General features: G+C 40.3%; 1 protein-coding gene across 3 annotated transcripts in view; it reads left to right on the forward strand.

Annotated features, from left to right (window-relative positions):
• RBMS3 (RNA binding motif single stranded interacting protein 3) overlaps nucleotides 1-23,011 on the forward strand; it is a 1,042,190-nt gene that overhangs the window by 210,501 nt on the left and 808,678 nt on the right. For all 3 annotated transcript variants that reach the window (XM_073568606.1, XM_073568614.1, XM_073568622.1), the window contains exon 2: nucleotides 11,925-12,091. In XM_073568606.1, the coding sequence (XP_073424707.1) occupies nucleotides 11,925-12,091 (167 nt within the window). The remainder of the gene's footprint in view (nucleotides 1-11,924; nucleotides 12,092-23,011) is intronic.

A 23,011-nucleotide genomic window follows, 5' to 3' on the forward strand; every position in this document is an offset into this window, starting at 1 on the left:
GGAAATCACCAGCAACCACGAAGGGAAGCCTGCTCAGTTATATGATCCCAGCCAGTAATCCCAGATTCCCAATTATCATTGTCAGGTGGCAAACTTCCATCAACCTGGCCAGCTCCACTACTCCCAGTAACCACCAGACGGAGCTCCGACTCAGAAGTCCGAGCAAGGGAATTCACAACATTTCATGCTTGTACTTTATTTTGTCTTCAAGTAAACTTTATGTCTATACCTGAAGTTGTGCAGTGTCATGTCGTTCTGCTACCTCGTCCACATGCTCAGCTGCCACAGACCCCGGTCACTACTCTTCCCTAGTCTAGGTAGGTCCGGGTCCCCCATGTGGTCCAGTGGGTCCACATTCCGTCCCCACCTGGGTCCACATTCCGTCCCCACCTGGGACGCTCACCCCACGTCGGCATGGTTGGTCGACGTGAAGGCGCCGGCTGGACCACGTCCACGGTCGCAGTCGTGACAGAGTTGTTCATTTCTAGCAAAGTGTTCCTTGTTAGTGCAGTATGTCGTTATTCACAAAATGTACAGCACTTCTGTTCTCAAAATGGCAGGTAAAGAAAGACCATTTAGTCACCGCTAGTGTTGTCCAAATGAAAAATAGCTTTTCCATGTGCAGTCTTTTATAGCTGATGAAGGGTGATAGTCAGATCTTACTATGTCTCCTCCATCTACAGTGCTTTTGAGAACAGTAATGTTGTGTAGCCTGTAATAAAGGCTGCACCAATAAGTGTAGAAGAAGAACCTGTAACACTTTTATATTAGTAAGTGTATTGAAATCATATTTGTTAAGCTACCAATCATGTTAAAGTAATACCAAAATACCAAAGGTTTGCGTTGGTGTTACTGTTTTATTTAACATATTTGTCTTTTAAAAAAAACATCATAATGGTGTTGTCTCAAGTGCATGAATGGATAAATCTGTAAAGTGCTTCTAAAATAGGGCAACTATGTATTTTACCCTTTATGAAAAATCCTTTTTGTCCTCAATAACTAAAGGTTTTTTTATTTCTATTGTGTATGGCATTTTGCCTAGGTTACTGGTCATCTTGCATTCCCAGTGTGGCTAATTATCTGGGTCTGAAGAGTATAATACAAGCAATCTCTATCAGTGGTGTAACTAGAGTCTCATGGACCCCGGTGCAAAATTTGGACCTGGGCCCCACCTCCATGTTGGTCAGATGTAAGGGCCTTTGTAGTGTTCTAGATCCTATAAATACGTGTAATAGTGTCCCCATCACGGCACCTTCCTAAAATAATGACCACTATCCTGGACCCCATTCTTGAATAATAACCCCCATCCTGGGCCCCTTCCTTGTATAATGACCCCTATCCTAGGCCACTTCCTGGTATAATGCCCCCCCCATACTGGTATAATGTCAGTTCTGTTTTCCAAATCATAAAACAATTGATGCTTCTTCTTACCTTCCTCCATTCAGACAACGTGCAACATCCTCTTCTGTAGCCCACAGCTGATTTCAGTGTGTGTTGCTCATGACTGGTAGATCGACAGCAACTGCTGGCCTCTGACTGGCAACATGTATTGAAGTGCATGGATGTTGGTGGGTCCCTGTGCTGCAATACATGGCAGCTGACTGTGACGCACATCCAACTTAAGTAGGTGCTGACGTCAGTGGGCCACCCTCCAGTACGGTCCCAGTTGCATACTCACTCTCTACTATCGTTATGCCCCTATGCTTTACAATCTGATCATGCTGTTCTGAAGCTAGCTGGATCCGACCAGCTTCAATCCCTGTGCACTTCACCTATGTTGCTGAGACAAAGTTGCCTCTGTTAGCAGCCTGGGAGAGTGCAGCGTTCCGACTAGAGGTACAACCATGCCGTGGATCTGAACTGTCAATCTCAGGAGTGCAGGAAGCCTTGGACAAGGAGGTGTGCACTTTTGAAGATTCCTATGGAGATAAACCCTTTAAGTCTTATTCTTTTTAAATGGTCCTTGACCTAGAAGTAAGCATATTTTCTGAATCTAAATTCATAAGATAATTATCCATTCTCCCCAGGGAATAGACAGGGCTGAACAGTGGAGTCTGCAGACAACGCAAGCTTTTATTTTGCTGACTTATGTGTGAAAGTCTCTAGATGCAGACAAAGGTCAACACTAAATGTACTATTCAATGTTCCACATGGTAATATGTTAAGGTTTCTTGTGTAATAGAAAACATTTTTAAGACATCGGAACAAAGCGTGTCCTTTCAACAGCTGTGTAACACAATCTCTTTGACCGGCTAGTCACTGGCCACTTATTATTTGTGCTAACATACTACAAATAGTTCCTTTTTCTGCTCTCTTCAGCATCTGTTTGCAATCTGAATGGGAACTTGCATCATTTGTCAGGAATGTTGGCAGAACATACTATTTTAATTGTGCCTTTGTTTTTCTTCAAATGTTTAGTGCAAATACTGAAACATTATAAATCAAAGGCAAGCTATTAATTAATGAGATGGCTCAAATACGGTTACTTCCTGACCACAGTTGTCTCGTGTAGAATGGTTTTACACAGGAAAGGTCTCCTGGCGTACGTAGAAGTTTGGGATTTCCATTGCTTAAAATTCTTTTTCACTGTCAAGTTAGATGTTTAAAACACCTTATGTTACCATTATTTATCAGGGGCCTGGACTAGAATATTAACATTGTATAATTTACTTAATATTTATTGCAAGGGCAGGACTTTTCTAACTTCACTGGGTGACTTTAATGTTGTGTAAATCTATGTATAGTATGCATTAGTTAATGAACAAGTAAGTTCTGTGAACTGATGTTGATTATATGGATGGTGTTTTTTCCTTTTTTCTGGTCATGATAATACTGATAATCGCATAGAAACAACCTTTATAAGCCAGTGTCTTTAGATATTGTAGGCAATTTCTTCATGTTTGCATTTATAACAGCTTTTTCAACCTTTAGGATATATTCTAGAGGGCAAGATCTTTGGAATGGTCTTAAAAGATATCTTTCAGCGAGTTTTTGCTATTTGAGGACAGTATGAGGTAGGGGCTGAGACACAGATATCAGTGATGTGTCACGTATTAGGCTGTGTGCTGTTTAAAAACAATAAAGATTTTATCACCAAGACATTATCACTGCCCAAACTGGATGCTAGACTGACTCCGCCCCTTCCTCTGTTAAAAAGCTTACTGTCAATAGCCAATGTACATAGAAGGCTGTGGTGTGGGCAGGGTTAGCTTTCTGAGATCTACTACATGTTAAATCTAAAAGCTATAATTGTATCACAACTGCTGCACCCAGTAAACTAAGTGGTACACCGTTGTAATCAGGGTCTATTTTCCTATATTATGCTGCTCTCAGATGAGGTAGCAAAAACCTGCTGACAGATTCCCAGTAAATTAAGAGGACTTGTCATGTGTCATAATTTTATATTTTTTCTACATAATGTAAAAGACGTGCTGCTGCTCCTCTGAATCTTGTATAGTTTTTTTTTTGTTCCCACGCCTCTCTAATCCTGGGTACGGTCCTGCATTCTTGTACATAAATATAGCTGAATGGGCATCATCCCCAGAAGATTTCCTTGAAGATCGTGCTCACTTGGCTAAAAAACTTGAATGTTATATGGAGAAGAGGCGGTCATATCTCAGGAATGGAGATGCACATGAAGACAAGACGAACAATTACAGATTCATTAGAACAGAAACATTCACAACAGTTAAAAAAAACTTACATGTTTTAAAAAATGGACAGGTCCACATTAAAACTGGTGCAACCTTTGACATAAATAATAGGCAGTCAATTGTGCATGAGGTTGGGATGACACTGCCTAAACTCAATGACATGCTAATTATTAACACTAAATCATATTCAGAATTAGTCCCCGTATAGTTAAGTGTATATGAAACCAATTTATACTTTATTAAATATTGTATAACAACAACACAAGCATACACATAAATCAGAGTGCCACTAAAAGATTGCAAGGATAGTATCTATATATATAAACGCCTTATCGTGTCTGTAGCCGAAATCGCGGGCCGCTGATTGGTCGTGGCCGCCAGATGTTCTGTATAGTACTATATGCACATAGTATCTGATACCAATAAGAGCTACTGGGAGGTAAAGTTATATGACCGTGGTATGAACCTTGTCAGGCAAAAGTTTGTACAAATATAAGGATGAAGGAATACTTACAAGTGATTGTTGGTAAAGAGCCTCCCTGCCGCCCCAAGGCGCGTTTCACCCTTTTCTTTGTCAGACAGCATGTGACACTGACAAGGTCCATACCACAGTCATATAACTTTACCTCCCTGTAGTACTTGTTGGTATCAGACACAATGTGCATAAAGTACTATTGCAGCACATCTGTAGATTCCTTTTGCATTTTCTGACTCCGCCTGCATACAGCAGAGTAGTTCTCAATACAGAGGTAGTATAGACAGCTGGTAGTGTACACTATTGACCTATAGAATGTTTATACTATCAAGGTCTCAAAGTATAGGTAGTTATATGCTACTGGCCAATTCCCCTTTTTCCATTGAGTAAGGGTACCGTTACACTTAGCGATGCACCAGCGATCCCGACAACGATATGGATCGCTGGTGCATCGCTAAGTGGTCGCTAGTGAGCTGCCACACAGGCAGATCTCACCAGCGACATAGCAGGGGTCGGGGGTCGCTACTTACCTGTCAGACGCGATGATCCTGACGTCCTCCCGCCCGCGTCCACGCATCGCTCGTCGGCGCCAGCAGGAAGCCCAGCAGGAAGTCGCCGACGAGAAATGATCCAGGAAGTTCTCGCACTACCAGCGATGAGCAGCGGGGGAGCTGGTCAGAGGTAAGTATCAGACATAGCGATATCGCTAGCAATATCACTGCTAAATCACAAAATCGGTGACGCTACAGCGATATTGCTAGCGATATCGCTATGTGTAACCGGGGCTTTAGACATGCATGTTTTGCAGAGCATTCATGTTTATGATGCAGTCAGGTGAAGTAGCTGTGAGCCCAACATAATGCAAATCTACCTAATCCCACAAAATCTAAATAAGGTGTTTGTCTTCTCTAATGTGCTCTTGTCAATGTTATAATATTACCTACATAGTCTATATCACTACAATAGACCATTTATTTCATAAACTCAGTATTGGAGATAATGATAATCTGTCTGCCTGCTTCTTAAAAAAATGAAGTGTACAAAACAAGAGACACTGATCTGTTCTGTATCCCCTAGTAAGCATTATAATGTACTTAATTAAATAAAAATAAAGGAAAAACATACCGTACGGCAGTAAATAAATATATGGCAAGTTTTTGCAGATATTTCTGAGTGAAATTATATATCATTTTTTTTCTTTTATAGAGCATTGAAATATTGCAGTGTTGTTCAATCTTAAAACTAAATGCAAACAAAAGTTTTAATTCATTTTAGCCATTAAGAGAAAAAATAGAAATATTCATAATACAGGTGGTAGCTGTTTTAAAATATCTGAACTATTACTCCAGATGTCGCATACGGCATTTTACTCCATACGTGGCTGCCAGGTTCTGTCAAGCTGATTTTAGTAGACCACATAAGAATATTCGTTATACCTGCCTTCCTCTCTGGGGGAAGGCAGATGGCAGAAGGTAGGAGCCCGCTTTTCTCCTCAAAGCCAACCTTTTAGAGTCTGAGTCTCTAGGAAGCTAAGAAAAATTACTTACTTTCTAATTCTTAGAAAACCGATTCATAGTAATGTAAATTTTGCCAGAACCTAAGAGTTTTCATTATGAATATGGAAATTTATATAAATAGAAAGTTTCAGCTACAGTTTTGTGATTTACTTAAATTGTGATACATAATAGAATAAGGCCTTAAATCACACAAATAAGAGAATCATAATTTGCTCAACAAGAATCTCTTCATCTAAATTATGTTCCAAAATCTTTGACTAACAGGCTCATGCACTTGGCTTGCAGCTCTATACTATACAGGTTGGAAAATAAGTATTTGCTACACTGCCGATTTTACAAATTTTCGCACCTACAAAGAATGGAGAGGTTTGTAATTTTTATCGCAGGTACATTTCAACTGTGAGAGGCAGAATCTAAAAATAAAATAAAGAAAATCACATTGTATGATTTTTAAATATTTAAATTGAATTTTATTGCATGAAATAAGTAATTGGCCACTTACCAACCAGCAAGAATTCTGACTCTCACTGACCTTTTACTTTTTCTATTAGAAGCCCTCCTACTCTGCACTCATTACCTGTATTAATTGCACCTGTTTGAACTTATTGCATAAGTATGTAGTATGTATCTATGTTGTATGAATGTAGTATATATGAAGTATGTATGTACTATGTATGTATGTTGTATGAATGTAGTATATATGTAGCATGTATGTAGTATGTATGTTGTATGTATGTAGTATATATGTATGTTGTATGAATGTAGTATATATGTAGCATGTATGTAGTATGTATGTTGTATGAATGTAGTATATATGTAGCATGTATGTAGTATGTATGTTGTATGAATGTAGTATGTATGTAGTATGTATGTGTGTTGTATGAATGTAGTATATATGAAGTATGTATGTAGTATGTAGTATGTATGTATGTTGTATGAATGTAGTATATATGAAGTATGTATGTAGTATGTATGTATGTTGTATGAATGTAGTATATATGAAGCATGTACGTAGTATGCAGCATGTATGTATGTTGTATGAATGTAGTATATATGTAGTATGTATGTAGTAAGTATGGTTTTGTTTTTTTTTTTTATTGTTTTTTTTACATTCAACACATTAGCCGGATGATGGGACTACTACTGTCCCATCATTGGCTAATGTGTCAATCACTGTCATTGTAGTCCCATCGGGCGATGCCTGCACACACACACAACCCCCGGCAGGCCCGCACAGACCCCTGGCAGTCCGCACAGACCCCTGGCAGACCCATACAGACCCCCGGCAGCCCGCACAGACCCCCGGCCGGCCCGTATAGACCCCCGGCCGGCCTGCACAGACCCCCGGCAGCCCGCACAGACCCCCGGCAGGCCCGTACAGACCCCCGGCTGGCCCATACAGACCCCCGGCAGGCCCGCACAGACCCCCGGCAGCCCGCACAGACCCCCGGCAGGCCCAAACAGACCGCACATCATGATGCACACAGACCGCGCATCATGATGACATAATTTCAGCAGCCAATCACAGCCACAACACTGGCTCATTGCATTATGGGAACTTCCGATACTGGTATCCGATATTGTAAAAATATCGGTACTCGGTATCGGAATTCCAATACAGCGAATATCGTCCGATACCCGATATTTGCAGTATCGGAATGCTCAACACTAGTGATGAGAGAGTATACTTGTTTCTCGAGATTTCCTAGCATGCTCGGGTGATCTCTGAGTATTTGGATATGCTCTTAGATTTAGTTTCTGTCGTCTTAGCTGCATGATTTGCGGCTGATACACAGCCTGAATACATGTGGGGATTTCCTAACAAGCTGGCAATCCACACATTTATTCAGGCTGGCTAGCAGCCACAAAACATGCAGCTACAGTGACAGAAACTAAATCTCCGAGCACATCAAATTCTCGGAGATTACCTGAGCATGCTTGGGAAATCTCGAGTAACGAGTATACTCGCTCATCACCAGAGAAGATCTGTATTGAGGAGTGGGCTAAAATCCCTGCTGCAGTGTGTGCAATCTTGGTCAAGAACTACAGGAAATGTCTGACCTCTGTAATTCCAAGCAAAGGTTTCTGTACCAAATATTAAGTTCTGTTTTTCTATTGAATCAAACAGTTATTTCAATATAATGGAAATTAATTATGTAAAAAATCATACAATGTGATTTTTTACATTTTTTTGTAAAATTCTGTCTCTTACGGTTGAAGTGTAGCTACAATAAAAATTACAGACCTCTTCATTCTTTGTAGATGGGAAAACTCAGCAGTGTATCTAATACATTTTTCCCACTGTCCATGATGTCCTGCACTGCCTCAAGTAAAAATAGCTACATAATTTGGTGCTGGATAAATCACACTGTAAATTTAAAGGGAATCTGTCAGCAGGTTTTTTCAATCTAAGGACAACATGAGGTAGGGGCTGAGAAACTGATTTCAGGTATGGGTTTCTTTTTAGGCTATGTGCTGTTGTTTCCTCACAATGAAGGTTTTATCAACAGGGGACGATAAACTGCCTGGACTGATGCTCAAATGAGTCCTGGTCCAACCACACTCCCTCCTGTGATTAGTAGCTTACTGTTAATATACAGGGTACACAAAAGCTGTGGTGTGGGTGGGGCTAGTTTTCTGAGGTCTGCTGCATGCTACATCTAAAAACTATGATTGTGCCCACAACTTCTGTACTAAGTAAACTAAGTGATATATCTTTGAAGTTAGGGTACCGTTACACTTAGCGATGCACCAGCGATCCCGACAATGATATGGATCGCTGGTGCATCGCTAAGTGGTCGCTAGTGAGCTGCCACACAGGCAGATCTCACCAGCGACATAGCAGGGGTCGGGGGTCGCTACTTACCTGTCAGACGCGGCGATCCTGACGTCCTCCCGCCCGCGTCCACGCGTCGCTCGTCGGCGCCACAGGAAGCCCAGCAGGAAGCGCCCGATGAGAAATGGTCCAGGACGTTCTCGCGCGACCAGCGATGAGCAGCGGGGGAGCTGGTCGGAGGTAAGTATCAGACATAGCGATATCGCTAGCAATATCGCTATAACATCACAAAATCGGTGACATTACAGCGATATTGCTAGCGATATCGATATGTGTAGCGGGGGCTATAAAGTCTCTTATCTTACATTATGCTGCTCTCAGATGAGGTTGTAAATCTCCGATAACAGGTCTTTTAAATCTGTTGCTTAAAAGAGATTTAGACATATAGCAGTATAGTAGAGCCTCATGGAAATTAACACATATTGTTTCATGGCTCTATCTAATGCGGAAATTGTACAGAACAGTAACAAATAACAGTTATGAGGTTTTGAAGGGGTCATCTCTCAATAAAAAGTGTTTGATCTTTGGGGTTTCCCACTGCTGGGAGAATAGAGATCCCAATGTCTCTGTTTTAACTATGTAATTGATAAGGACACATGAAGCTGTTCATAGAATCATAGAATCGTAGAGTTGGAAGGGACCTCCTGGGCCATCTGGTCCAACCCCCTGCTCAAAGCAGGATTCGCTAAATCATCCCAGACAGATGTCTGTCCAGCCTCTGTTTGAAGACTTCTATTGAAGGAGAACTCACCACCTCTCGTGGCAGCCTGTTCCACTCATTGATCACTCTGTCAAAAAGTTTTTTCTAATGTCTATTCTGTGTCTCCTCTCATTCAGTTTCATCCCATTGCTTCTAGTCTTTCCTTGCGCAAATGAGAATAAAGATGATCCTTCTACAATGTGACAGCCCTTGAGATATTTGTAGACAGCTATTAAGTCTCCTCTCAGTCTTCTCTTCTGCAAGCTGAACATTCCCAAATCCTGCAACCTTTCCTCATAAGACAGGGTTTGTAGACTGCTCTTTTCTGAACTTGCTCTAGTTTGTTGATGTCTTTTTTAAAATGTGGTGCCCAAAACTGGACACAGCATTCCAGATGAGGTCTGACCAAAGAGGAGTAGAGGGCAATAATGACTTCACGTGATCTAGACTATATGCTTCCGTTAATACATCCTAGAATTGCATTTGCCTTTTTTGCTGCTGCATCACACTGTTGACTCATATTCAGTCTGTGATCTATTAGTATACCCAGGTCTTTTTCACATGTGCTGTTGTTTAGCCCTATTCCTCCCATTCTGTATATGTTTTTCATTTTTATTGCCCAGATGTAGTTCCTTGCATTTTTCCCTGTTAAAAACCATTCTGTTAGTTGCTGCCCACTGCTCCAGTTTATTTATATCTTTCTGAATCCTCTCTCTCTTCTCTAGTATTAGCTATCCCTCCTAGCTTTGTGTCATCAGCAAATTTAATCAGTTTATCCTCAATTCCTTCATCTAAATCGTTGATAAAGATGTTGAACAATACAGGACCCAGGACAGAGCCCTGTGGTACCCCACTTGAGACATTCTTCCAACTGGATATGCAGCCATTTATGACCACTCTTTGGGTCCGATCACTAAGCCATCTATGAATCCACCTAACAGTTGCCTTATCCATTCCATACTTAGTCATTTATTCAATAAGGATTGTGTGAGATACTTTGTCAAATGCTTTGCTGAAGTCAAGATATACTATATCAACAGCATTTCCATGATCCACCCAATCAGTGACTCTGTCATAGAAGGAAATTAAGTTAGTCTGACATGACTTATTAGTTACAAACCCATGCATGTTGTTTAATAATTTGTTCAAAGATCTTTCCTGGTATAGAAGTCAGACTCACCGGCCTATAGTTGCCTGGGACCACCTTCTTCCCCTTTTTGAAGATAGGAACAACATTTGCTCTTCTCCAGTCTTCTGGGACTTCTCCTGTTCTCCACGAATTTTCAAAGATTATGGAGAGGGGTTCAAAAATTTCTTCTGCTATCTCCTTTAATACTCTGGGGTGTAATTCATCTGGATCTGGAGACTTGAATTAATTTAGGTTAGCTAAGTGTTCCTTCACTAGCTTTCTGTTTATAGATATCCTGGATTCTTGTATTCCCTTGATAGGACAGTGAAGAATAGTTGATGTTATTTCCTTTCTGAGAGAAAACAGATGCAAAATAGGAATTTAAAAGTTTGGCCTTCTCAACATCCTGTCTTACCATTTCATCATTTTCATCCTGTAAAAATCCTATAGCATCTTTGACTTTTCTTTTACTTTTGACATATGCCCAAAATCCTTTACTATTGCTTTTGATGTCTCTTTCAAGCCTGAATTCATTGTCAGCTTTAGTTAATCTGATTCGTGCCCTGCAGGTTCTGCAGACACCATTATATTCTTCTTTAGATATGCCTCCCTCTTTCCATTTTATAAACATTTCTTTCTTCCTTTTTAGCATGTGCTTAAGTGCTGTGTTCATCCATCCTGATTTCCTTAAACGCTTCCTATTCTTCCCTCGTTTTGGAATTGTTAACAATTGTGCTTTGAGAATTTCATTTTTCAAGATTTCCCATCCTTCCTGGACATTTTTGTCCTTAAGGATATCCAATTCTTTTTCTGAATCCCTTAAAATCTGCCCTTCTGAAATCTAGCCTTGACGTCTGAGTCTTCACAGGTCTTCCTCCCCTAGTTATCCAAAATTCTAAAATAACATGGTCGCTACCTCCTAGGGTCCCAGTCACTTTTAACTCCTCAACCATTTCCTCCCTATTTATAAGGATTAGATCTAAGGTAGCAGATCCCCTTGTTTTCTCCCCTACCTTTTGGAAGATAAAGTTGTCAGCAAGAGAGGATAAGAATTTCCTTGACCTGTTAGTTTTGCCTGAGAGAGATTCCCAACAACTGTCTGGATAGTTGAAATCTCCCATGACAACTATGTCATATTTTTTTGGCGAACTTGCCCATTTGATGAATAAAGAGTTTATCCAGCTTGCACAGACCGTCTGTAGTAAATGCCTACAATGGAGTCCTTTCCATTGTTCTGTCCTTGTATTTTTACCCAAACAGTTTCCACAGAACTCCCAGTCTCTGAAGCTTCAATCTCTGTGCAAATATATGCGTTTCTAAGATACAATGCGACACCTCCTCCTCATTTATCAAGTCTGTTTCTTGCAAATAAGTTGTATCCTTCTAGCCTTGTATTCCAATCATATGTATCAGTATTCCAATCATGTGTTCAGATCATTGTCAATGTTATGGAGATAGCTGAGCTTGGCCATAACTTCCCATTAGCAAATTTTTTATTGAATTAGTGTTAGGAGATTTTATGATATGAAAAAAAAAAACAATTATATTGATATCAGTTAATCGCCCACTAGAAATTCATAATTTTAATTCTGCTTGTTCTTTTTTGCATTACAGCAGTCCTATGCACCAGCTCCCCATCCCATGGCTCCCCCCAGCCCCAGTACAAACAGTTGCAACAACAGCAGCAACAGTGGAGGGGAACAGCTGAGTAAAACAAACCTATACATAAGAGGACTACCACCTGGCACGACGGACCAAGACCTCATTAAGCTATGCCAACCGTAAGTCATATTAAAACATTGCATAATGTATAGACTGTACTGCAGGATATAACTATGATATATTTTTTCTTTTGTTTATGAATATTTTTGACCCAGATCATTAATTAGGGTTGTCCATCTATTTTTTTTCATTTAAAAATGTGCCTAGAGTGGTCTGAAAATTAAAAAAATATATCGGACTATTCTTCAGTACTGCTGCCTGTGTCCCTCCTCTTTCTTCTTTTTGGCAGGTAATGTCATGTGGCTTCTACAGCCAATTGCTGATTGACTGCAGTGGTCAATTCCTAAGTTCCTAACCAATCCAGATTAGAGAGCATACAGACTGTCATCTGGATCTGACTGCATGTTACCCCTGCTGTCAATCAGTGACCACAGCAGTGATGCATTGGTCACTGTTGCCACTGATTGACTGCAATGGTCGTGTAATGTCTCATGATGGAAAAAGGAGTGCGTAGACTAGTGATGGAAATAGACAGATGCAATTTATTACCAATAGAGAAAGGCTAGTAATAAATTCAGTGAAGGAATTATACATAGATATTACTAGTTACAGTTACAGATCTTACAATAAAGTTGAGTGAAAAATTAAATCAGAGCGTTATTAATTAATCATAAAACGCAATGACAAAGTAATGAAATCTATCAAGCCAAATGAAGAAAATACAATGCACCCATACTTATCCGATATAGACCAAATCCTTTCCCTTATCAAATAGTCATAACTTTTTTGTTTTGCCGCTGACTGACATAAGCGGACTTACTTTTTACAGGATAGGTTGTTGTTTGGAATCATACCATTCATTTTAACATATAGAGCGAGGTACAATGTCAACAAAAATTCCAAGTGCAGTGAAATGGTTAACAAACGCAATTCATTAATTGTTTTGGGGTTGTATTTTTATGGCATTAAATTGTATAGTAAAAATTACCTATCAACGTAATTCTTCAGATCAGCAGAGTACCAATAGATAGGTTTGGGATATATAATAAGGATTAAGGGTTTTACTTTTTCTTTTATATCTTATTCATTAGATTTATTAATAGCACAGCTCTATATAAAGCATGCAAAAATATAGACCAATTTTAATTTGTGCACAACTAGGTTAACATTTTATAATTATATAAAAACTTTTGCATGTAGGGCTTAAAAATACTTTATAATTTGTAGTAGTGCTATACATTTCATAGGACCCAATTTAAGTTGAATTCTGGGATGCCTGAAGTTTCTACTCACCTGGCAATGACATGATTACCAGCATAGCAGACCTACTGTGTCCCAGACCATCTCTGCCAATGGGCTGTTTTCACCTGTAACTCTGGCTCCTATGGATGCCTAAGTTGCAATGGAAATATCTAACAATATAGGAAAAAAATATATATATATTAACAAGAGACTTTTAGGATCTCAAGATTATGTGACAAAAATTTTTAAGAATCCCTAACACAAAAAATAAATCCTTTCCTTTATAAAATAGTCATAACTTTTTTGTTTTGTCACTGACAGACATAAGCGGTCTTACTTTTTACAGGATAGGCTGTGGTTTTGAATCATACCATTCATTTTAACATATAGAATGAGGCACAATGTAAAAAAAAAAATCCAAGTGCAGTGAAATGGTTAAAAAACGCAATTCATTAATTGTTTTGAGGTTGTGCTATAATAGCATTAATTGTACAGTAAAAATTACCTGTCAACATAATTCTTCATCTCAACACAATACAAATAATATATAGGTGTTTTACTATTTTAAAAGCTTAACAAAAATTTGAAATTTGCAAATAAAAAATGGCTTGAGTTTCCCTTTTCCGAAAACCTGTAACTTTTTTATATTACCATTGATTGAGCTGTGTGGGCTTGTTTTTTATATGTGGTGAGCTGACATTTTCGTTTGTACTATTTTGGAGCACACAATATGTTTTATCACTTATTATTGATGTTTTGCATTATTACAGTGACAGAAAGCAGGGTCAATTAGGGTGGAGTGGGCAAGCATAGAGGAGTGTAGATGGGCAGTAACGAGTACTTTGTAAAAATCGGGTATTCGTTCTGAATAGCGAGTACAATGCAAGTCAATGGGAAATGCGAGAATTTTCTGCTGGACCCTACAAAAGGGTCTGGGGACCTAAGGAATAGGCTGAAATAATTGGGAAAGTGATGTAACAGAATGGGAAGAATCTGGAGAATATCCCTGCATGCATTTGTAAAGGTAACAAGCATGAAAACGGGATGCAGTGACGGTACGCAGGCAGAGCAAGGGTTAACAGGTTTATTTACAGGGGAATACTCCACGCAATGCAGGGAGGTAAACTGTTAAACAGGGGAGACAAACAGTACATAAAGACAAAAGATAACTTGAGGTGAAGAGCAACGGTTCAAATATCAGCAGTTCATTAGACCAGGAGTAAGGAAGTTCCTGAATGGCAGCTCCTGCTGTGAACTCAATGGTGCTGGCAACGGCCGACGCTGTGTCCTTATTAATGGGGTCCAGCAAGCAAACAATACCCCTTCTTCTGGTAACAGTATTTGGTCTCGAGCCGAAAGTGGCTCTGCAAGTATACAATAATCAAGTCAAGTCGCAAGTGTCTGGGGTCAAAATTTACTAGCACAGTCAGGGTGTAGGTTATGGTCATGCTACTGGTCCCTTTCAGGCGGCACACGCACGGTACTCACGATCCTGAAGTGTCTAGCTTCTGGCTTTATGTCGGTCACCACATAAACAGAGGGGAAAATGGCCTGGTGCGTGCTTGGTAGCAGGCAGTAGGAAATGTTTCGACTACTGCTTTGAGTAGGGCACTAATGCAAAAACAGTGGAGAAAATAGACCGGTGCTTTAAAAGAAAGGCAGCACAAAATGCTAGTACTCTCTGTGCTGGAAAAATATTGCTTTGCATCTAACAAGAGCTGTTTTAAGATGGACACTGGTAGAACACTTTAACCTTTCCCTACCTAATACACAATCTCTCCCTCCCTGTACTCTGACTTTGTTGTGTTTCTTCAGCTCTGAAAAGAGTTGTTTTTGGTGGTATTATGTAGCTAGTGACCGGCTCCTTTAACCTCTTCGCGACCGCCCACAGTAGATAAACGTTGGCGCTTGCTGGGCTTTGTGCAGCGCCGACGTTTATCTACTGTCGGAGGTTTTGTGCCCCCCGGGACCCCCTCATACCTTATAACGCGGGGATCCCGGTGCACAATGCATGCTGGGACCCCCGACGTCATCGAGACCTGATTGGTTCAGGTCCTGATGACGTCGCGTCACAGCAGCCAATGAGAGAGCTCGCTGGGAAAGCTGCTTGTTTCCCGGCGATCTCCCTCATTATAACGCGACTTCTCTGAGCTCATGCTGACAGATGAGCAGAGGTGAAGCAGCGTTACAGTGTGACTAGATCGCTGCCTGGCACAGCTGTGTCAGGCAGCGATCTTGTCACACAGTAGCGCTGCTTCACCTCTGCTCATCTGTCAGTGTGAGATCAGAGGAGAAGTGGCGTTACTATGTGCCGGGCAGCGATCTTGTCACATAGTAACGCTGCTTCTCCTCTGATCATCTGCCAGTGTGAGATCAGAGGAGAAGTGGCGTTACTATGAGTCAAAAATACAAAAAATAAAAAACACAAAAATAAAAAAAAAGTAAAGAAAAAAAAGCAGGTAGGCAGGCTAGGGCTAGGTCTAGGGTTAGGGCTAGGGTTAGGGCTAGGGTTAGGGTTAGGGCTAGGGTTAGGGTTAGGGTTAGGGCTAGGGTTAGGGCTAGGGTTAGGGCTAGGGTTAGGGATAGGGTTAGGGTTAGGGTTAGGGCTAGGGTTAGGGCTAGGGTTAGGGGTGTGTTGGGGTTAGGGTTGGAATTCGAATTGGGGGTTTCCACTGTTTAGGTACATCAGGGGCTCTGTAAATGCAATATGACGCCCGCAGACCATTCCATCAAAGTCTGCATTCCAGAACGTCACTACTTCCCTTCCGAGCCCCACCGTGTGCCCAAACACTGGTCCCCCCCCACATGTGGGGTACCAGCGTACTCAGGACAAATTGGACAACAACTCTTAGGGTCCAATTTCTCCTGTTACCCTTGTGAAAATAAAAATTGGGAGCTAAAAGATCATTTTTGTGGAAAAAAATTATTTTTTTATTTTCACGGCTCTACATTATAAACTTTAGTGAAACACTTGGGGGTTCAAAGTGCTCACCACACATCTAGATAAGTTCCTTGGGGGGGTCTAGTTTCCAAAAAGGGGTCACTTGTGGAGGATTTCCACTGTTTAGGCACATCAGGGGCTCTGCAAACGCGACATGACACCCGCAGACCATTCCATCAAAGTCTGCATTCCAAAACGTCACTACTTCCCTTCCGATCCCCACCGTGTGCCCAAACAGTAGTTTTCTTCCACATATGGGGTACCAGTGTACTCAGGACAAATTGGACAACAACTTTTGGGGTCCAATTTCTCCTGTTACCCTTGTGAAAATAAAAAAATGGGGGCTAAAAGATCATGTTTGTGGAACAAAAATGATTTTTTATTTTCATGGCTCTACGTTATAAACTTCTGTGAAGCACTTGGGGGTTCAAAGTGCTCACGACACATCTAGATAAGTTCTTTAAGGGGTCTAGTTTCCAAAATGGGGTCACTTGTGGGGGTTTCCACTGTTTAGGCACATTAGGGGCTCTCCAAATGCGACATGGCGTCCTATCTCAATTCCAGCCAATTCTGCATTGGAAAAGTCAAACGGCACTCCTTCCTTTCTGAGCTCTGCCGTGTGCTCAAACAGTGGTTTAGCCCCACATACGGGGTATCGGCGTATTTGGGAGAAATTGCACAAAAAATTTTGTGGTTCATTTTCTGTTTTTACACTTGTGAAAATAAAAAAAATGGTTCTGAAGTAAAAAGTTTGTGAAAAAAAGTTAAATGTTTATTTTTTCCTTCCACATTCCATTCATTCATGTGAAGCACCTGAAGGGTTAATAAACTTCTTGAATGTGGTTTTGACTACATTGAGAGGTGCAGTTTTTAGAATGGTGTCACTTTTGGGTATTTTCTGTCATATTGACCCCCAAACTCACTTCAAATGTGAGGTGGTCCCTAAAAAAAATGGTGTTGTAAATTTTGTTGTAAAAATGAGAAATCGCTGGTCAACTTTTAACCCTTATAACTTCCTAAAAAAAAAAAATTATGTTTCCAAAATTGTGCAGATGTAAAGTAGACATGTGGGAAATGTTATTTATTAACTATTTTGTGCAATATCATTCTCTGATTTAAGGGCATAAAAATTAAAAGTTTGAAAATTGCAAAATTTTCTAAATTTTTGCCAAATTTCGATTTTTTTAACATATAAGCGCAGTTCATATCTAAGAAATTTTACCACTATCCTGAAGTACAATATGTCATGAGAAAACAATGTCAGAATCAGCAGGATCCGTTGAAGCGTTCTAGAGTTATGGCCTCATAAAGTGACACTGGTCAGAATTGAAAAAATTGGCCTGGTCATGAAGGCAAAAACAGGCTCAGGCGCGAAAGAGTTAAACTGTCCCTGATCGAGTATCTCTCGATAGGGTTATTGGAGTTTATCCAAATTTGGAGCAGGCCTTGCATTCAACCTACTCTACACTGCCCTAGTATACACTGCAGGTAGCCCTAAAAAGGGCTTTTGTGTTATCAAGAGGCCTAAAGAATCTCCCTAGCAGCTGAGCAATATCTTCTTATGCTTGCAGATGCAATGTGCACAATATGGCGGCGGCAGGGCTTAAATAGACCATATGATGCTGATCGGCCAGTCAATCACAGTGATACCACAACCAAGATGTCTGCGGCATTACTGTAATTGGTTAAGAAGCCCAGCATGTTTAGTGGCTGCAATGGAGGCACCAAAACTGCAGAGCAGGACATCCGAATATAGCGAGGCGAGTACACAAATATTCACAATGTAATGAGTAACCTGAATACCGTACTATCCGAATGAATAGTATCATAACTAATGTTTTTATTTATGTCAATAAATATGTATGTATAGATAGATAGATAGATAGATAGATCTAAATATACTCTATATACATACAATAAAAAATAAAATAATTTGAATGACATCAGATAACACAAGAATTGCCACAATGGACTTTCTTTTCAATGCTCTCCTCTAAACTCACTCTTCACTTATCACTAGTATATTCTGCTGTCAACTAAAATCCACAGTCCTTGCCCAAGTTCAACTTCAATGTCACTGCTAAGGACATTTAAAAGTAATAGTATCAGTATAGATCCCACAGGTACTCTTCTAAATTCTGTTTACCACAAGAAATGTTTGCCAGCTCTCTTGAAACCAATGTCTTAAGAAGTGTCAATTTACAGCCCAATCCCAATGCATTTCAACTTGTTTATCAGTATTCCAGAAGAAACAGTGTCAAAGGGTTAATTGAAAGCTAAGTAAACCACATCTGCTTCTCTATTCGAAATTATTGAGTTATCTGGTCTGTGTTCAAGTAGTGCTGTTCACTGGGCACTCCATTTAGTGTTCAGCATTATGGATCCATCTTAGGGGAATAAACAAGTCTATGAAAAAAGTCTAGTCACAGCAGCACACAGCACACACATATACACATGAAAGTATATATATATATATATATATATATATATATATATATATGTGTGTGTAAAAATTAGGAACAGCCCAAAATACCTTAGAGCAGTGCACGCTTCTCCAGACACCGTTATGTCCTTAGATAATAGAAAAAACAAACAAACAAAAAAAAGCAGTACCAAAATAGTAGTGGTGTGAACTATTTAATAGCCTAGTGGCGTGGCGACGTTTCAGATATGGCAATCCTTTCTCAAGCCATATCCAATCAGATCACCTGTATGTAGCAGAATTGCTGATGTGCTATTAGCACCGACTACCGGGCAGCGCTCATAGTAATCCGGCAGTGACAAACATAGAGGTCTGCTGGAGATGTCTTCTTGTCATGCCAACCCATCGGCAATGTGACACGGGTGCCAATGGGCAGGATTTTCGGCACGCTTGCCGGAAGCGCGTATTAAATGCTGCTGTCAGATGCCAATTCCACCAGTTGCTCTTAGAGGCACACTTCAGCTGTTCAAAACAGCTGATATGTGCCGGGAAAAATGTGGGCTCACCGCCAGAGCCCACAACAAAGGGAGGGTATCCGACATGGACGTACTATTATACGCGATGTCGGAAAGGGGTTAAAGGGAATCTGTCAGGACTCAAAAGATTTTAAATGAACATGCAGATTATAGGTGAATAAAATTCTGCTTTGATTTTTTTGCTCTTACTATCTTACTCTCAGGAAGTCCATGATATTCTCAATATGTAAAAGAGCTGTTTAGATCCATGGGCACAGCTATACTTGAGTGTCTCCCTCTACAGCTTTTTTTTAAATGACAGCGAACAATTACATTGTGAGACATGTAGATCAGGAGAGCGGACTGTAAGTCATTACATTTCTCACAATGATATAGTCTCCTTTCATTTAAAATAAGATCTTGAGGCAGATTCTGTGTCCTGCCCAAATGTCTTAACAGCTCATTAATATATTAAGAAAAAATATGGATTTTTCTGGAATAAGACGTCAGATCGTAGAGTTCAAGGTATCATTTTATTAATCGTCCTATGACCTTCATGCTCATATAGACGGCTTAGGAGGGATGATCCTACTGGCAGATTCCCTTTAATGACATTGGCTGAATGTTTGGGGTCATTGTTCTGTTGCAGAATAAATTTGGAACCTCACTGATGGTATTGCATGATGGATAACTATCTGCCTGTGCTTGTAAGCATTGTGGACAGCATTAATCCTGACCAAATTACAACTCCATTTACTGAAATCAGCCCCAACCTTGCAAGGAAACTCCTCTGTGGTTCACTGTTGCCTGCAGACACTAATTATCATACCACTCTCCAGGGTTTTGATGAACTACTTTTTTTTCCAATAAACACCTAAACTACCAATCTATACAATAAGGCTAACATGCATTTAATTATCGGAAACACCAAAGAAAGGAACAATGCAAGCCATTAAAAATTGTTATGCAAATCTTTATTAGTACATGCAGACAAAACAGTCTAAAAAACATATAAAAGAATGAAACACAGCAGGTCAATGATAAAAGAGGACATGAGCCAGAGAAATTAACCCCTTCACCCCCAAGGGTGGTTTGCACGTTCATGACCGGGCCAATTTTTACAATTCTGACCACTGTCTCTTTATGAGGTAATAACTCTGAAACGCTTCCATGGATCCCAGTGATTCTGACAATGTTTTCTTGTGACATATTGTACTTCATGCTAGTGGTAAAATTTCATTCATATAACTTACGTTTATTTGTGAAAAATACGGAAAATTGGCGAAAATTTTCAAAAATTTAGCAGTTTTCCAACTTTAAATTTTTATACCCTTAAATCACAGAGATACGGCACACAAAAAACTTAATAAGTGACATTTCCCACATGTTTACTTTACATCAGCACAATTTTGGAACCAACATTTTTTGTGTTAGGAAGTTATATGGGTTAAAAGTTGACCAGCGATTTCTCATTTTTACAACACCATTTTATTTTTACGGACCACATCACATTTGAAGCCACTTTGAGGGGTCTATATGATAGAAAATACCCAAAAGTGACACCATTCTAAAAACTGCACCCCTCAAGGTGCTCAAAACCACATTCAAGAAGTTTATTAACCCTTCAGGTGCTTCACAGGAATTTTTTGAATATTTAAAAAAATGAACATTTAACTTTTTTTCACAAAAAAAATAATTCAGGTTCAATTTTTTTTATTTTACCAAGGGTAAAAGGAGAAATTGGACTGGAAAAGTTATTGTGCAATTTGTCCTGAGTGCGCTGATACCTGATATGTGGGGGGGAACCACTGTTTCGGCGCATGGCAGAGCTCAGAAGGGAAGGAGCGCAGTTTGACTTTTTCAATGTAAAATTGGCTGGAATTCTGATCTGACGCCATGTCACATTTGGAGAGCCCCTGATGTACCTAAACAGTGGAAACCTCCCACAAGTGACCCCATTTTGGAAACTAGACCCCCCAAGGAACTAGATATGTGGTGAGAAGTTTGAACCCACAAGGGCTTCACAGAAGTTTATAACGTACAGCAGTACAATTAAAAAATCATATTTTTTCCACAAAAATGATCTTTTCACCCTCAATTCTTACTTTCCCAAGGGTAACAGAACCCTAAAATTTATTGTGCAATTTGTCCTTAGTACGCTGATACCCCACATGTGGGGGTAAACCACTATTTGGGCGCATGGCAGAGCTCAGAAGGGAAGTAGCGCCATTTGACTTTTTTGGCTGGAATTGAGATCGGACACCATGTTGCGTTTGGAAAGCCCCTGATGTACCTAAACAGTGGAATCCCCCCACAAGTGACCCCATTTTGGAAACTAGACCCCCCAAGGAACTTATCTAGATATGTGGTAAGAACTTTGAACCCACAAGGGCTTCACAGAAGTTTATAACGTACAGCGGTACTATTAAAAAATCATATTTTTTCCACAAAAATGATCTTTTCACCCCCAATTTTTATTTTCCCAAGGGTAACAGGACCCTAAAAGTTATTGTGCAATTTGTCCTGAGTATGCTGATGCGCCACATGTGGGGGTAAACTACTATTTGGGCGCATGGCAGAGCTCGGAAGGGAAACAGCACCATTTGACTTTTTTGGCTGGAATTGAGATCGGACACCATGTCGCGTTTGGAAAGTCCCTGATGTACCTAAACAGTGGAATCCCCCCACAAGTGACCCCATTTTCGAAACTAGACCCCCTAAGGAACTTATCTAGATGTGTGGTGAGCACTTTGAACTCCCCCAGTGCTTCACAGAAGTTTATAACGCCCGGGCGTGAAAATAAAAAAATCGTATTTTTTCCACAAACATGATCATTTAGTCCCTTTTATTTATTTTCCCAAGGGTACCAGGAGAAAATGGACCCCAAAAGTTGTTGTCCAATTTGTCCTGAGTACCCTGATACCCCATATGTTGGAGAAAACTACTGTATGGGCCCATGTCGGGGCTCGGAAGGGAAGTAGTGACATTTTGGAATGCAGACTTTGATGGAATGGTCTGCGGGTGTCATGTTGTTAGGAGAGCCCCTAATGTACCTAATCAGTGGAAACCCCCCACAAATGACACCATTTTGGAAACTAGACCCCCTAAGGAATTTATCTAGATGTTTGGTGATCACTTTGAACTCCCAAGGGCTTCACAGAAGTTTATAACGCCCGGGCGTGAAAATAAAAAAAATCATATTTTTTCCCACAAAAATGATATTTTTGCCCCCAATTTTTTATTTTCCTAAGGGCAACAGGAGAAATAGGACCCCAAAAGTTGTTTTGCAATTTGTCCTGAGTTGGCTGATACCCCATATGTGGGGGTAAAACACTGTTTGGGCGCATGGCAGAGCTTAGAAGGGAAGGAGGACCATTTGACTTTTTCAACGCAGAACTGACTGGAATTGAGATCAGACGCCATGTTGCGTTTGGAGAGCACCTGATGTGCCCAAACAGTGGAAACCCACCAATTCTAACTCCAACCCTAACCCCAACACACCCCTAATCCTAATCTCAGCCTTAACCCTAGCCCTAACCCTAGCCCCAACCCTAGCCCTGGCCTAACCCTAGCCCTAACCCTAGCCCTAGCCCTAACCCTAACCCTAGCACTAGCCCTAACCCTAATGGGAAAATGGAAATAAATACATTTTTTTAATTTTATTATTTTTCCCTAACTAAGGGAGTGATAACGGGGGGGTTTGATTTACTATTTATGGCGGTTTTTATTTTTGGCAGCTGTCACACGCTAAAAGACGCTTTTTATTGTAAAAATAGTTTTTGCATCACCACATATTGAGAGCTATAATTTTTCCGTTTTTTGACCCACTGAGTCATGTGAGGTCTTATTTTTTGCAGGA

This window comes from Dendrobates tinctorius, unplaced genomic scaffold (genome assembly GCF_039654945.1).
Source record: "Dendrobates tinctorius isolate UK_male_01 unplaced genomic scaffold, ASM3965494v1 ptg000005l, whole genome shotgun sequence".
Classification (NCBI taxonomy): domain Eukaryota; kingdom Metazoa; phylum Chordata; class Amphibia; order Anura; family Dendrobatidae; genus Dendrobates; species Dendrobates tinctorius.